The sequence below is a fragment of the Hevea brasiliensis genome, chromosome 12, assembly GCF_030052815.1.
Source record: "Hevea brasiliensis isolate MT/VB/25A 57/8 chromosome 12, ASM3005281v1, whole genome shotgun sequence".
Taxonomy (NCBI): Eukaryota; Viridiplantae; Streptophyta; class Magnoliopsida; order Malpighiales; family Euphorbiaceae; genus Hevea; species Hevea brasiliensis.
This window is the reverse complement of record NC_079504.1, coordinates 22,545,237-22,561,456: the sequence shown is the minus strand read 5'-3', so window position 1 is coordinate 22,561,456 and position 16,220 is coordinate 22,545,237. Positions and strand designations below refer to the sequence as shown.

The 16,220-nt window shown below is 41.4% G+C and overlaps 1 protein-coding gene across 2 annotated transcripts; it reads left to right on the top strand.

The window, feature by feature from the left end:
* The first annotated feature begins 4,247 nt into the window (after positions 1-4,247).
* Positions 4,248-15,153, top strand: LOC110654425 (increased DNA methylation 3). 2 transcript variants are annotated; one of them, XM_021810412.2, is made up of 3 exons: positions 4,248-4,405; positions 14,211-14,380; positions 14,639-15,153. In XM_021810412.2, the coding sequence occupies exons 2-3, from the start codon at positions 14,212-14,214 to the stop codon at positions 14,899-14,901; spliced, it is 432 nt and encodes a 143-aa protein (XP_021666104.2). In that variant the 5' UTR covers positions 4,248-4,405; position 14,211; the 3' UTR covers positions 14,902-15,153. The 2 variants fall into 2 exon arrangements, with proteins under 2 accessions (XP_021666104.2, XP_021666105.2); XM_021810413.2 differs by having other exon boundaries at positions 4,251-4,405; positions 14,192-14,380.
* Positions 15,154-16,220: the final 1,067 nt, after the last annotated feature.

The following is a 16,220-nucleotide window of genomic DNA, read 5'->3' as shown; positions in this document are numbered from 1 at the left end:
AGCCTCATAAGAATGTACTGTAAGAATACCGCCACAACCGCATTGGAAGCTTGAGCATCCCGGTGGGTCGTGGTGAAAACCCGAGCTTGTCCCCTACCCCGAGTGGCGTAACTCGACATCGACTTCTACCTCGACCGCCTCCAAATCCACGCCCCTTGTCCTCGGCCTGGCCACCGAATCGATCGCCGCCATGTTGGAAGCACCGGATACAATTGTCGAGGAACATTTGCAATGTAACCTCGTGACCCCATCTGTGGCTCATCAAAACGGCGCTTCTCTAGCAAAGTGGCCGGTTGGCCACACCAAGCATACTCGACCCCATCAAACAAGGTCTGAATGTCCTCTTCCACACTGCACACACGGTACAAAGAGGATCTGAACCAGAGCCGTAATCGCTTGCCTCAACTATTATCACCTGGATCCGCACAGTCCGAACCCTCGGATTTGTGTCTAAAACCACTCCTCTTATTTCTCGCTTCTTCCTCTGTAAGTAGTTTGGCCACCACTATCCATAGTACCCATGTGGGGAACACCAAGAACCTCGCTCTGTTTTTCTTTGCTCTTCCATTGTCATCCACAAAGATAGCTAACCTCAATCTGTCTGCTCGATCCACCACCACATCAAAAGATCGATCGACATCATGGCAGTTCGCATACCTCCCGCCAAGCCCCTTTAGGAATCTTTTCACCTTCATCTTTTCAGAGCTATCTGCAGGGGCATATCTGCTCAATTCCGTAAATTCAGAGCATATTCATCTACTGCACTGCCATTCGCCTTAAGGCCTCAAAGGCCCACCGCTTCGATCTCTCAAGCTTTCGCACAAACCGATTGATAAAAAGTTCCACAACCGAGCCCATGTCAAACCCTCCATCCGGTAACACGTAGTCATTCATCCATTGCCTAGGCATGGGCCCCATGACGGCCGCATACACTCTATCAATCTTCTATCACCAATGTACTCGCTGCTCGCCGTCAGAATCCAAAACCGATATGCGTCGCTCGACACATCATAAGTACCGCACCAACTTTGAAGTTTATGATCCGCTTGTAAGATTCCTCTCTTGGTGCCGTGGATCTTTGTGGAGGATGGACCATATCTTGAGCCATCATGTCGATGGTTCTCTGCCTAGAGTAGCGCCATGGGGTCCATGGGACCTGTGCCATAAAGGACTGCTCTCAGATCGTTGGTCGCTTCCTCTACTTGAGCAGCCTCTAGCCTCCTACCCCGCCTCCTGGCAGCGCCTCATCCTGCCGACACCTCGCCGAGCACATCCTGCTCGTGCAATGGCGCTCTCATGCTTCTACGCATTTTCCGAAATTCAGCAAAGATTAGCCCACAAAATTCAAAATCGCACATTATACAAATTTCTATAGACTCATATTTATACATAACATATGGAGCGTAAACTAGAAGCAAAGATGACAATGCAAGACGAATGTGGACCCTATATTTCCGCATGTGACTCCTATTAGACTCTTCCCAACACTTTAGACAACATTCCTAAGAACTGGAGCCTAAGCTCGATACCACATTTGTCACGACCCAACCTATGGGCCGGACCAAGACTAGGACACAGGCCACCCTAAAGCCCCGAGGCCCGTAGTAAGCCTTAACTATTCATTAACCCAACTCTAAGGCCCATTTGGGCCCAATTTCAAGAAAACAAACGGACAGAGTCCGCCATAAAATGGACTTTCCAACGGGAGTTTTGACTCACCCGACCAGTAAACACAATAAATACTCAATTGGGGAGCTCACCACCCTCCACATACTCATCAACATAAAATAAATGGGAGCTCGGCTCCTCATCCAATCCATCAACATGCATAACATATTTAAGTTTACAGTCCAACATGATAAAAATATTACAGACAAAATTCAAATAAATATCGCTAACACATGCGAAATTCTAGGAGTAATTAAAATTACACAATATTGATAAACAACTGCGAGGTAGAAAAGGTGTTAACCTAACAAAATATCCTCCCGTGGCTGTAAAATTTTTGAACAGAGTGAGCGTTCGACTCAGAGAGTAAAATATCAATCTTAACTATAATCTCTATAACTGTCTAGTACTAATGCAACTGTGGAGTGAAATGCAACATACACAACATTTTCACATCATAACATCAAAAGGTAATTTGGAGCACTCACGCACTCGTAACATCATTCATAATATATGGGAGCCGATCTCTATACGACTCTCTTAAATCCAACTCAGTGCAAGAACTCAGGACTTCCACTTAAATACCAAATCGGGTCCTGAAGAACTCAAGCCGTGTCTACCCCGAAGGACCGGGTCCTAGCGAAGAACTCAAGCCTTGTCTACCCGTCCTATCCATAGTCCACACCACATCACACGCACGCCAACGCACGCACACTGCTCCAAATTACCACAACAACACTCATGGCACATTAACAGTTATCAATGCAACATAATTCGTGCCTAGAGTTTAACTACATAAATATATGCATATAAGTGATGCATGGGCATGCTGAACATATAATAATATCGAAATTACAGTTAAAATTAATATTTTACTCATGCACTTGACGACAAATTACTGGGCGGCCGGGCGGAGGAAGAAGGTCATCGCTCACCTGACAATTACATTACATCTATTTAATAAATTTGACTCAATACAACAAAGAAAAATATCAAGTACGTCCTAAGTCGTGCCGAAAATCCGGCAGAGTCTCCCCTATACCTAGGACCTACCCGACCTGCAAAAGGGCTAAAAACGCACTTCTATATTCACAATCCATATATCAACAGTTCAATCATATCACACAGCCCCTCCTGGGCCCATCAAATCAGTCATCAATCACAATACGCAAAATTTCAATTTAGTCCTTATTATTGATCATTTTTGCAAAAACTGCCCAAACAAGCTCTAAAAATTATAAAACTTTGCCTCATGTCCTTAGCAATATTACTAAGCTATTGCAAAAAGAATCGTAATTTTCTAAGCTACCACGAATATTTTATGGATTTTTAATCTTATTTAAGCACTAGAAAATTACGTAAAAACAAGGTTCGGGTTTACCTTTGCCGATTCCGACTTCGGGAACGCGCTCGGGACGTCTGACAATGGGGGGCTAGCCAAAACCTCGCCCACCCGAGACTTTTCCAGAACGGGTCCGTTCGCCCAAATTTGAAGACGGCCAATCGCCGAATTTCCGCGAATCGAGGATACCTACACGAAGCCCATAACACGGGGGTTAGTACATAAATTTTTCAGAATTTTCTAAGCTCAATTAGTGCTCGAAAATACACTGCAAAGTTCCGTGGGACCCACCGAAAACGGTGTCGAAAAAATTCAAAATTTATGTCGTTGCGAAGCTCTCGACGAATGGAGCGTGCTGGTGGCCTCGGTTTTCTCGTGGGATTCACGGTTTTCGAGAAATCTAGCCCAAAAGTCGAAATGGGCTAAAATCTTCCCGAGCTAAAATCGGACAATTCGCTCGATGGATTTCGGCGTTCTTGGTGTCTATGGAAAGCTCTCGCCGAGTAGATGGTTTTGGACACAAGACCCGGTCCAATCGGTGACCGGATCGGCCGGATTTGGCCGAGGAAGTCGCTGGCGCGCGGCAGGGACTTTCGCGCTGCGCCTTTTCGGGCCGCTACTGGCCGACGGGAGGCGGCGCCGGCGAGGGGAGGACGCAAGGGAGGCGGCTGGCCGGCGGCAGGGGAGGGGAGGAGAGAGAAAAGAAAGAGAGAAGGGGAGAGGGCGTCGCGCGCGGGAGGAAGAGGAAGAAAAAGAGAAGAGACCGGTCCGATTCGACCGGTCCGATCCGGTCCGGTTCGATTCGGCCGGTTCGATTCGAAATATAAAATTTTGAATTTTTACTCTGCCTCGGGACCGAAAACGAGGTCCAAAAATTCCGAAAAAAATTTTCGAAAACTCAGAAAAATACGTAGACTCCAAATATATTTTTAGTTTTGCCACGTGGTCTTTAAATTAATTTTTAAAAATCATCAAAGTTTATATTTTCTGAAAATCGAACCCGATTTTTAGAATCCGAAAAATCTCAAAAAAATTCCTAAAATTCAAATAAAATTAAAATACCAAAAATACTCATAAATAATAAAATTTGGGGTGTTACAATAATGCACCACAAATTGAAAAAAAAAACTCCCTAATTACAAAAAGCAAGACATAAAATGTATACAGATTAAAAAAAATGGATTTTTTTTTTCCCCTTGAGAAAACATGATGGAATAAAATAGAGAAGGGGCTGAGGTACCATTGGGCATAAAACGTCACTCATGAGCGCAAACGCGAGCCCAAGGCTTCTTGACACGAAAAAACTATACCCAACTCTGATTCTCTAGCAGACGCAGAACAGAGCTTAACCGGCGGCCTCTGCTGCGTCGTCGTTTTCCTCTTCCCTGCTTTATGGTTCGACCATTCTCCTTCTTCTCTTTACATGCTGAAAAAATGCTGCTTGAACATATGCTTCTATGTGCACTTGCTCACATGCATAGATATACTCGAATTTACTCTTTTTTTTTTTAATATATATATATATGTTTATTATTTTTGTTGTTATTAGATTCGATGTTAATGTTTTGATATTTAGAAACTGAATCAGTTCAAATTTACCATTTGTCGATTGCTAATAAAATATCATGAAAAAGAAAAGTAAAATTTGTGAATAAAGAGACTAGCCCCTTACATTTATTGTATCGGATGGGAAATGAGAGGTTCGCCAGCAGGGGGGAGAGGAAGAGGTCAATGGTTGTATGGAGAGAACATAAGTTGGTCCCTATCCGGCGGTAATGATTGTTAATGGCATTGCGTGGATACCCTTACAACTCATATCCCGTATAATTTCAAATATCTAGGGTTCTATTCTCTTGTTCTTAATTTATCACACAACGTTTTGAGCGATGAATTTATCACGCATCACGCATTTAAGGTGAATTAAATGTTGTTTCTCAATATTGTTTGTGGGGTTTATATGTCTTTGGTGCACTCTCTCTTAATTTATGCTTGTCCTGAAACGATCGGATTGATTTTACCCAGGAGGAGGAAGGTACTTGCCCTAGAAAATTGTTTATCTAAGCATCTTTTTGAATAGGCTTGTTGCTGCCTTCATTTTTACTATTAATTTATTTTCATTTGTTGTAGAAAATGGGATTTGGTTGAGTGGCCATACTAGACTAGATAAAGTCCGTAACGAGAGTATCAGAGAAATAGGAGTGGTGCCAATTGAGGATAAGTTGAGAGAAGGGAGATTGAGGTGGGTTGTTAATGTGAAGCGTAGACATACGGAGGCTCTAGTTAGACAAGTAGAGCACATTAAGTTAGAGGATAGAAAGAAAAGAAGGGGTAGACCTAAACTGATTTGGAGGAGAGTAGTACCACAGGACCTAGAAGCATTATACATTTATGAGTATTTAACCCAAAATCATTTAGAGTGGAGAAAAAAATTCATATAGCCGACCTCAAATTTTTGGGATAAAGGTTGAGTTGAGTTGTAGAAAATGGGATTTGGTGGTTCCTACAGTATGCTTTTAAATGTTTTCTAATGATGTTCAGGTGACAAAATTCTTGTGCATTTTCGTTTACCTTGGTTCATTTGTGGAAGAGATAATCTTAGGCATTGTGATTGTCATGCAGTAGCAGGATTTTTTACTAATTGGGTAAAATTAAAACATTATTATAACACTGAATGAAGGATCATCTTTTAGAGTACGGTCAGTATGATTCTAATGCCTTGGGGTTGGCTCTACTCTAATATGATCGTGGAAGTATTGTTTAGTTAATGTTTGGAATTATTATTTTTCTATTAATGCTATGTGATGCAATTCTTGATTTTGAAAATCTAATATAAGTCTTCAGTGGTGAAAATTAGAGTCTCTTGCAAGGTATCCGGCACTCCTTTCCTTTTAAGTGATTTGATTCAGGGTTGTCTATTCCAATATTCTATTACTCCAGCTGTTTACTGCATCCTAGCACACTCTCTTTTGGACACACATCAAACACCTGCAAATGGATGCATGTACTTGGGCATAATTTCCAAACACAAAGAAAGGTATAAAAATTGAAGATATCCATGCTAGAGATGGGCATGTATCTGACACTTAGGCCCTAGTGTAAGCACCAAATTCCTGCTTGATGTTTTTGGTTATAAAAATACTACTTTCAAATTCTAGAGTTTTAGTTCAGTGGCTACTTTAGTTTTTTCAGGTGAAGAATATATCATATGTTTAGGGTGAAAAGTTTGTCATTCATATTGATCGTATGCTATCCAATCCCTCAATTTGTATTTTTCCTATACAGATCTTAAACTGAATTCCTTCTCTATCAGATGAAGAGAGATCATGATAGGTAGAATTACTAAATGAATAAATAAATAGAAGCTAGGGGTGGGCCAAGAGCGGCATTGGGCCCCCTTGAAATTTTGAAAATTTTCAAGGATTTAACGGTAATTTTACAAAAAATATTTTTTACTATTTTTATATTAAATTTTGATGAGTATGGGACCTTAAGGGTTTTAAAAGTTTTAAGTGAGTTTAATAGTAATGTTATATAAATTTTATTTTATAATTATGAAATGGTTGTCATCGTTAGTTATTCAATCCCTTCAATTAACACCTAAGTAAGTAATTTATTAACAAATCATGTATTTTAATTGAGCCCCCCTAAACTAAAATTCTGGCTTCGTCACTGTATAAAAGCATATAAAAAGTAGGGCTTCTTGTGGAATGTAGTTAAAGCAAAGAGCTGAGGGGTATAATTTAATTCTACTTGTAATTATGATTGCATTTTAGGGCTCCTATTAAATTCAATTATTGCTTAGTCAAAGCAAATTTCTCTGTTTGCTTCCCTTGTAATTGACCTAAGGATTCTAGATGTTTAAACGCATGCATTTAAGAAACTTGAACTTGCACCACATTCATTCTGTGTATGGTTATTTACATTATTGTAATCTTCATGGTTTGAACTTTCAGACGATAGTTTCGGTCTTTCAGGCTGGCATTCAATGCTTTTTGCCTCTTTTACTATGACTTTATATTTCTGAATATTACGCTGTCATGTAATGTTGAAAAAAATGTTGCGTGCTGCATGCTGGATTACCAGACATATGCGTAAGATCTTAGTGCTCTTATCCATGGGATCTCCTGAGCATTTCTGCTCTGATAGACCTGCTGTAATTTCTACCTCACTAGGAACCCATGTCTGTTTTATGCACCATCTACAGACAGGCTGCCAAAAAGTGATACTAAAGTGCCCTGGGACAGTTATAAGATGTATCAGGGGAATATATAAGGTGGTGCTTTTTATGATATTCCAATAGGTATTGTTGTGTTTGGTAATTGAACATACAGTGCAGATGTTTGGGATTGGCTATCCATTTTTCAGTTTGATTCTGAACTGAAGTCCACAAGGTTTTATTTGGAAATGAATATAATATTCGTTCAAAAATTCTAAAAGCAGTTGTTCTTAATTGCATCTTTGCGTGAATGGTATTTTTAACTTGAGAAAAGAATTGTCTGCTTTGGCTGTCCTATGTGGTACAACTGCTCTGGAACTCTTGTCCTCAAAAGAAATCAATGGATGATCTAGAATTTCAAACTTGATAAATGTTCCCTTTTTTTTTTTAATGAAACGATTGCATAATTGTTGCAGTGATTGTTTACTTTTATACTTTGCATGTTATGGGTATATATTTTGAATGTCTTAGCATGCTGTCATGTTTACTTATGAATTTCTTTGCTGCTACCTGCCCTATTTTGCAAGCTTATTGTGAGCACTATCATAGGACGTTAATGATTTTGCTGAACCATTTTTTCTTCCACTTCCTTATTAGCTTAAATTGATTACGTAGGCTGAGTAATGTCAGTTGTCGACACCATATTTTGGCCGATCACCGAAGTCAATGAACTTTGAAAATCGACCCCCAACCGACATTCTTCGGTTACAAGTGACTCGATCAGGAAATAAACCGATCCCGCATCTAGTCGATTGCTTTCCGATCTCTCGTCAAAGGAGATCAAACCAATATCAAGTCTCCATGACATCCAATCTCATTTCCGATCTCTTCTTTACAAAATATAGTTGAAAGTCGTTTAGCTAACACTAAGATCGGGTTCCTCACTTGTATATCTCAGACATTACTTAAAATAAAGTTAAGATCTCAGTCCGATTTAATGGTGATTCCGATCTAATTCAAATCAAGCCTTTCCAATTTTAATGATCTAAAGTTCTGCCCGGTGTTTGGTCTCGGCTTAGGCCGATCTCATGCATACAATGTTTTTTTTCGACCTCTTATATTTAGATCAACAATCTCTTTTAAGTTTGATGTTCTAATATGTTCAAACAATCAAGCACTCATACAATCCGGATACTTTCTGATCTCATCAAGAAGTTGAACAAAAGGAATTTCATTTCATGTTAAAACAAAAGGTTACAAGTCATTCGGCTGGAGGGTCACCCCCAGTCTGTTCTCCAGGTACATTGACATTTCGCTCATTCTCCCTCTCTCTCTCGGTTTCCTCCTCGCTCTCCTCTTCGTCTTGAGGTGCCAGATCCACCATCCACAAGAAGTCTTCCCCAGGATAACGCCTCTGAACTTAGCCAGAAGATCGCTGTGGGCATTCACATAAGCACCAGCTTCCCTAGTCACAGCCTCTTCTTCTTTCGCTTTGATTTCTTCGGTAAGGCGAGCAACATCGGCAGTTTGGAGCGCTCGAGCTTCTCCAAGTTCACGAGCCTGTTCGGCCAACTTATCCTCATAGGATTTCATTCGACCTTCGATTTCAGCAATATAGTCATGGGCGGATGAAAGTTTGGCTTGGGCAGAAGCTGCGTTCTGGACCGCTTTTAGAATTTCTTGCCTTAGAAGATGAGCCTTTTCCCTGATTATATGCTGATTCACCAGGCTCTCTACCCTCAAACTCATCGTCTGAGCCAGGAGATCGTCAATGCTACCCGGGGTCAGCCTGTTCCGGTCTTCCTGGAGGCAGATGGAAGCTCCCAGAACTTTGGCCAAGCCCGGATTCTCCTGAACTGATCGGTTCTTCTCTAGGAAATGAATGAGGACCTGGGCACCTCGAGACAGGGTCCTCACAGTAGGTTGGGAAGGCCCACCTTCCGCATTAGAAGGAATAGGTGGAGGTGGTGGTTCCTCTTGTCGAGAGGCAGAATGAGCTACCTCTACTTCTGGGATCGGTTGTCCTGAAGGTCGGGACGAGTCTCCCAGCGCTTCTCCTGAATCTCGCCTTGGCGTCTGTGATGCCGCTCCGATCTTCATTTCTCGTACCTTCCTGGAGGCCTCTCTCTTTCGCTTCCGGCTCTCTTTTGAAGCATCGCCGCCCGCTATACCTGCACAAAGAAAAGTCAGTGAGTTTGCCAAAGTTCAGAGATCAGAGATATAGAAGGTACTAGGGCTGAGGTCAGAGAGCTAAAGCTCGTATTCTTCGTCGTTGATTAGCCGCATCATCCAATACTTCAGTTCGGCCATCACCGAGTCAAAGCAAGAGAACTTCTGGGTGTACGCCTGAGACTTCAACTCTTTCACCACGGCGTCTTCGTCCTTATTTAAAGCGATCTTTTTTGGGATCGAAGCAACCAGATGTTGCCAACTCCGTGGGATGCCCTCAAAGCTGTTCCGAATCTTGCTCCTCAAAATAAAGAACCAATTCTTCCAATTCTTCAATAAAGAGGGGAGATCGGTAAAGAGAGAACAATTGGGCTTAGTTTGGAAGAACCAGAACTCATCATCCTTCCTGAGGGCGAGCCTATGTAGCTCGGCAAAGACTTTGGCCGTGGGTTCCAGTCCCTTAGCTCGGCAGAGGCTTCGGAAGGCTATTAGAGTCCGCCAGGAGTTCGGATGTACTTGGCTACCGAGACATAGTGAAACTTTAGGACGGCCTTGTAGAAGTCGTCCAAGGGGAAGCGGAGCCTAGCCTTCAGTTGCTCTTCGTACACCATGATGAGATCGCTCTCATCGAAGAAGTGATCGCCGTGGCATTTGATTAGTTTAAATGAGTCGATCCGCAGATTGTACTCCTAGCTTATAGTTTGAAGATCGGTTTTCCTCAAAACCGAAGGCAACTCATCAATGGGCAAGTTGTCTCTCCTTAAAGATCCCCCTCGGCTCGGTCTGGCAGCTGGACCGGTTACCGGAATGAGGGCCGTGCTGGTTTGACCACCCGATCTGATTACGTCGCTCTCTTCTGAGGTCCGCGAAACGTGGACAGAAGGCGGGCTCGCAGCTCCTTGACCCTCGGCGCCGCTCATTTTCAGAGAAATAAAAGAAGTTTAACTAAGAGAATGATTAAAATCCTTACCGGAGTGTGATCAGTGCCGGAAAAACTTGAAGAAATGAGAGAATTTTGAAGTTGCTAGCAAAGTGCTGAAAATGACATAAGGGAGCAACTGACTGACCCTCTCCCTATTTATACCCGTTTGAGCATTCAATGCTCACAGAGTCCCAAGCAATGCATCGGTTAGCAGAATCCGCCCGCTTTCCTGATACATCGCGGGAAGGTTCCAGAAACACAATAAATAAAATAAAATAAAATGAGATTGGTTAGCTAAGGCTGTCGGATTAGGGCAAATGTTCAGAATCACAGATCGGCTAAGGACAATTTAGTTAGGGACCAGATCGGATATGCACATTAGAGATCGGAAAATTAACCAATGCGATAATTAAATAATGACCTTCAAATAAAATTTCATTTCATTTCTAAAAGGTCATATTATATCATTTGGGCGATCTCTAAAGATCGGCGCTATATTCTACCTCGTAAGGACCTATGTCAAAGTCTAGTCTTGTGGCTGAATCAAAAGATGTGTTTGATTAGAAAGCCAGCCATAGGCATCGGATAGATGTGCAGCTCAGATGGGGTGACTATGACTCTCATGATGGTGAGTGGAGTCATAGTCGATGTCATCGACCAGAACTGAGCTGCAGTCGGTACGTTCGATGTGGTGAGGAGCCAAATGAACTTCAAGAGGTGGTCACCGATATTAAGATGGAAATTAGCAGTCCTCTCACCCGAGATCGGTTCACCGATTATATCGGTAGACCAATTCGAGATCGGCATAATCGACATTTTCGATATTGATCGATAAATTAGTCCGGTTCCCTCACTGTCATCAGATATGGTTCTCATGATTCTTCGATCACCGGGATCATAAATTTTCAGTCAATGAGCAAAGAGAACAGTCGGAAAAATATCAAAAGCAGTCACCATAATCGAAATTGTCACCGGAGAAGCTAGAACAAGAGAAATGGAGAAATGGAAGGGGTAGGAATGAATTGTAGAGGAGTTTTCTCGCTGGTATATATATATAGGGGCCTGAGCATTTATTGCATACAGAAACCGAAGCGGATGTATCGATAACTGAAGAATTAATTGCTTTGACTAAGGCAGGTCGGGTAAAAAAGAAAGTTCTAGAATGGAAGAGATCGGGAAGAGGGGCCCGATATGAGAGATCGGAAAAGGGTCATAACAAAGAGATCGGAAGGAATAGAGATCTGAAAGCTCGAAGGATGACTTCCAATAACTCTCTACATAATCAGAGCCGAGGTAGTTAAAGCGTTGCAGGCATGATCAAATCTTCACCGCACGCCCCATTTGCAGAATCACCCACATTGCTGACAGGCGCCAAAATAGTTATGGCAGTTCTGTGCATCTCAATCTCCACCGTTGATCATACTTGTAAGGACGAACCCGGAGCCCTTTGATCAAAAGGCAGACGACAGGTCCGGCGCCTTTTATTCCCAGCCTTTGGATCTGTCCTGACAGGCAAGATCCTGAGCCTTTGAATTAAGAAGAGAAAGGACAGATATTCTGAATAAGATCCCAGCCGTCCGTTTTGATTCCCTTTAATTTTCAGACGTCGGATTATGTCATTTTAAATCCAAACCTTCCGTCTCCCCAAGGGGAGATCCTGACCCTTCATTAGTAGCACCCGTTCCCTATAAATACCTGCATACAATACTGTAGGCGGGGGGACAAAAAAAAAGGTGGTGGTGATTATAGTGGAAAGGCTCTGAAATTTAATTCAGTCTTGCTGTTTTGCCATTCTAAGCTTGCAGAAAAATTAAGAAACTTCAGAAACTAATTTTCTTGAGTATCTCCATTGATTGAGTTTTCGAACCCTGAAATCATTCATTTTCAGTTTGTTCATCACTCTACCACGCCATTTCCGTTCAGTCTCGTCTTCATCACCCCAACATCAACACATTATTCTCTCAGCCCTATCTCATTTTGACCCGGTTTCTGTCGCTTTGGCTCAACAGCACTTTAACCTGGTTTTTGGCAATCTCGAAGTAAGCATTGGTCCTTGTATCACTAGGTTTCAGCTCCACAATACTTGTGATCTCCAGAGTCAGTTTGGTAGTCTCGACCTCACACAGGTAAGTTCCTAGACTGTCATTTTATCGAACGCTTGCGTTTTACTTTCTTTGCTTTTATTCTCGAAATTTTCATTAAATCTAATCATACTAAAGATCCCACGTAGATCCTTCAGGCCGATATTTATTCTCTTGAGTTTACTTTTTTCATTCATAAGTTCACGTTATTTATTTGTTCTTAGTTTTATTTCCTTCGAATATAGGTGTTCCGGTTGCGGGTAACTTATAGGTAATTTAGTAGCAATATCCTAACGTGATAGTTTCTTTTGAATAAGTAAAATAATCAAAGAATGAATAGGGAATCAGGAGAAAAGTCATAAGGTCGGGCTACTAAGCGAGTCTAGGAAATAGCAAAATAGAGCGGGAATCAAGATAAGACCCCAGACTAGTAACCGAGAGAGATCGGATGTAGCCAGCCAAAGAGTTCGGACAAGGTAGTCATATACGAGATCGGTGAAAAGTTCGGTCTTAAGTCACAAACACTTTAAGAGGTCGGGGGAGAGTTCTTACCCGATTCTCATTCAAATAAAAAACACGGAGATCGGAGGAGAGTTCTTATCCGAGATCCTTCATTAAAACTTTGAACCGAACACTTTAAGAGGTCAGGGGAGAGTTCTTACCTGATCCTCAAATAAAAACACGGAGATCAGAGGGGAGTTCTTATCCGGGATCCTTCTTTTAAAATTTTTGAACCAAACACAGAGGTCAGGGGAAAGTTCTTACCTGATCCTTATTCAAATGAAAACTCGGAGATCAGAGGAGAGTTCCTATCCGAGATCCTTCTTTTAAAATTTTTGAACCAAACACAGAGGTCGGGGGAGAGTTCTTACCCGATCCTCGCTCAAACAAAAAATGCGGAGATCGGAGGAGAATTCTTATCCGAGATTCTTCATCAAATTCTAAACCAAACACCCTAAGAGATCGGGGGAGAGTTCTTACCCGATTCTTGTCTAAATTAAAACAGGGAGATCGGATGAGAGTTCTTATCCGAAATCTCCCGTTCAAAACTCTTAATAAAATATACCTAGAGATCGGGAAAAGTTCCCTGTCCGGGCTCTCTTAAAAAGACTCAAACTAAATGACATGACCCCAATACACAAGACAATCTCACTCAAACACTTATTCACTAAAGGGCCACCTCACGAACTTGTGTTCCTGGGCAACCCAAGATAAGTGAAATATCAAACATTCCTTTATTTTGCACAAAGAATTAACATCATCACTATCCCAATCCCCTAATTACCCTTTTAATTTATAAAAGAGCATAACATTAAATCTGTTTACCCTCGTTAAGGGATGAGGCGGGATGCCTAACACCTTCCCTGTCCATATACGGACCCCGAATCTAGAATCTCTGTTTTCGAAGTGGTTTCCTTTTGATCTGTTTTCACAAATGGTTTTCTTTAATTTCCCTTAAAATTAAAGTGGCGACTCCTCACTTTTCCCACTTCGGTGAAGAGCTTTCGTCCAGGCGACCGCAAAATACCTTGCGACATCAGTTTTCTGAACTTGAAGCACAATTAAAAATATAAGCTACATTAACAATTCTAGTTGTTTGAACTTTTCCGTATTCTCATTGAATTATAAAAATCTTCCTGACCATGTGCATCTTTTAGGACAGGGAAAGCAGCGGTTAGATGCAAAAGCAACTTTTAATAGGTGGTTTTTAAATATTTTACCTGCAGTTCCAAGTTTTCTTAATTCTATATAGATTAAAGTATAAAAAGACAATTGCATGTTTGTGCATTCAGCATTCTTTTGCTGCATTAGTCTATATTGCTGTCCCTATGCTCATGATGTAAGTTTAATAGGTGGTTATTGAATTGGCGGCATGGATCCACAAAGCCTTGGCAACCATCCACAACTGAAACCACCAGTAGTATTAGCTGGAACAGCAAAGGAAGGTGGTGCTGGACCACCTATTGGTCTAATTGACATAGGTGTTAGTGAAGCAGCGTACCTTTTCCGGGTTGCACTGCCTGGCATCCGGAAGAATGAATGTAAGTTTACTACCTTCAATGGTTGTACCTTCGGCATATATCAACTATTGCGTACCATATATTGACCTGGTTAAACAGTTGCTCATAATATAAAGCATATTTCACTTTGAGTCCTTGATTGGATCATAGGGGATGGCAAGGAATCCTTGAAGAAAGCTTTATGATGCTGTGTGGCAGTTATTTAACCTAGCTAACTCATTACATTACTAAACATAGGAATTGACCAAGTAGATTGTGCTTAATTGCTTATCTTTGCAGGTGGGGTAAAATGCGAGATCCAACGTGATGGGACTATTCATGTACGAGGAGTAGTAACGCCTGATGCTGGATTTTTGAGAGACTCATTGAATGTGTTCCAGTTGAGAGTCCAACAACTGAGCCCACCTGGACCATTTACTATTTCCTTCAAATTGCCTGGACCTGTTGACCCTCGACTCTTCTGTCCTAATTTCCGGGGTGATGGTATCCTGGAAGGGATGGTTATGAAAGAGAGAGTACCAGTTATTCATGTGGATGGTTGAATCCTGCCTTCATGAGTTTTTATTCAGGAGCTTAATTGCATATAATCCTAAATGCATGTAAATATACAAAGACAGGAGAACACAGGTGAAGTTTATGCTGAAGTAAGGGCATACTGCGGACTGCCTTGTTGATGCATATTTTCCTTCTTTTTTTTTTTTGGATAAATAGTGTTGTTGTGTTTTTATCCAATAGATCTAGGTTTTTCGGTGCAGCTAATCCTTTTCTTAATTCCATTTAACTTAGTTTCTAAACTTGGATCACAAGATATGTTCTGCTTTGCCTAGGGTGTGCGTTGACAGTAATCTTTTCAGCGTAGCTGTTCCTCTGGATGACTATTTATTCTCTCCTGGCTTAGACCATGCAGCTACATGAATGTGATTTTTATTTCTTTGGTTCATCGAGAAATGCATGGAGTCGTGAGATGTGGAACAAAGACTTGAGATGGGTTTCAATAAGAGGTCGCATCAAGACCTGTGGCCACAGTCCAGTTTGGAACCATAATCAAATCGAAATCGGATTAGTCTAGTTTGAAAATGAACCGTTAGGTTGGGGTCAAGTCAAAATTGACTTTTTTTCCTTTGAAAAAAATGTCAATTGTAAAATTTGATCAAAATTAGATCAAATTGCAGTCAGAATTGAAATTGGAATTATTGTAAAACTTAAGGTTCTATTCCGTTTTTCTTGAACCTTGGGTTGCCCCTTATCGCCAGATAATGAAGGTAGAGTTGATATTAAGGCATTCAAATTCAAAGAATTTGGAATGATTTTACTCGTTACCAAGCTTCTTGGGCTCGAATCAACGTGGAGAAACGAGCATCACATTTGTTTTCCAGAAATGCCTATTGCCAATAAGGTCCTTGTGGAATTTGGTTGTCTGGTCTCCCCAATCTAATATTTAATTACTCATAGACAACGACGGCGATTGAGATGCAAAATTACCTTCATGCATTAGTCCAAACAAGTGGGGTTATCAAGAGGTCCACGAAATACCCAAGAAGGGTCCACACGGACTTTCACGTTCATCATCAATTTGTCCATTGCGATCTTGTTTCAAGCCTCTTACTATGTCTTTCCAACACCAACAACCTAGTCCAGCTTTGCCATCTTTATTGACCATAGAATGTCCATGTGGAGCATGCAAATACATTCGTCAAATCATTAGCGTAATGCTACCAATGCCTGCCTTGACAAATGGCAAGTCTTCACTCTATTCCTTAGCGTAATTCATCCTTGAACTTGGTCCATAGCTATTAGAACTTCAAGGTTCTCATCTTCATTTTTTTTTTTTAATTGACAAAGTTACCTTGCATTTAGCAAT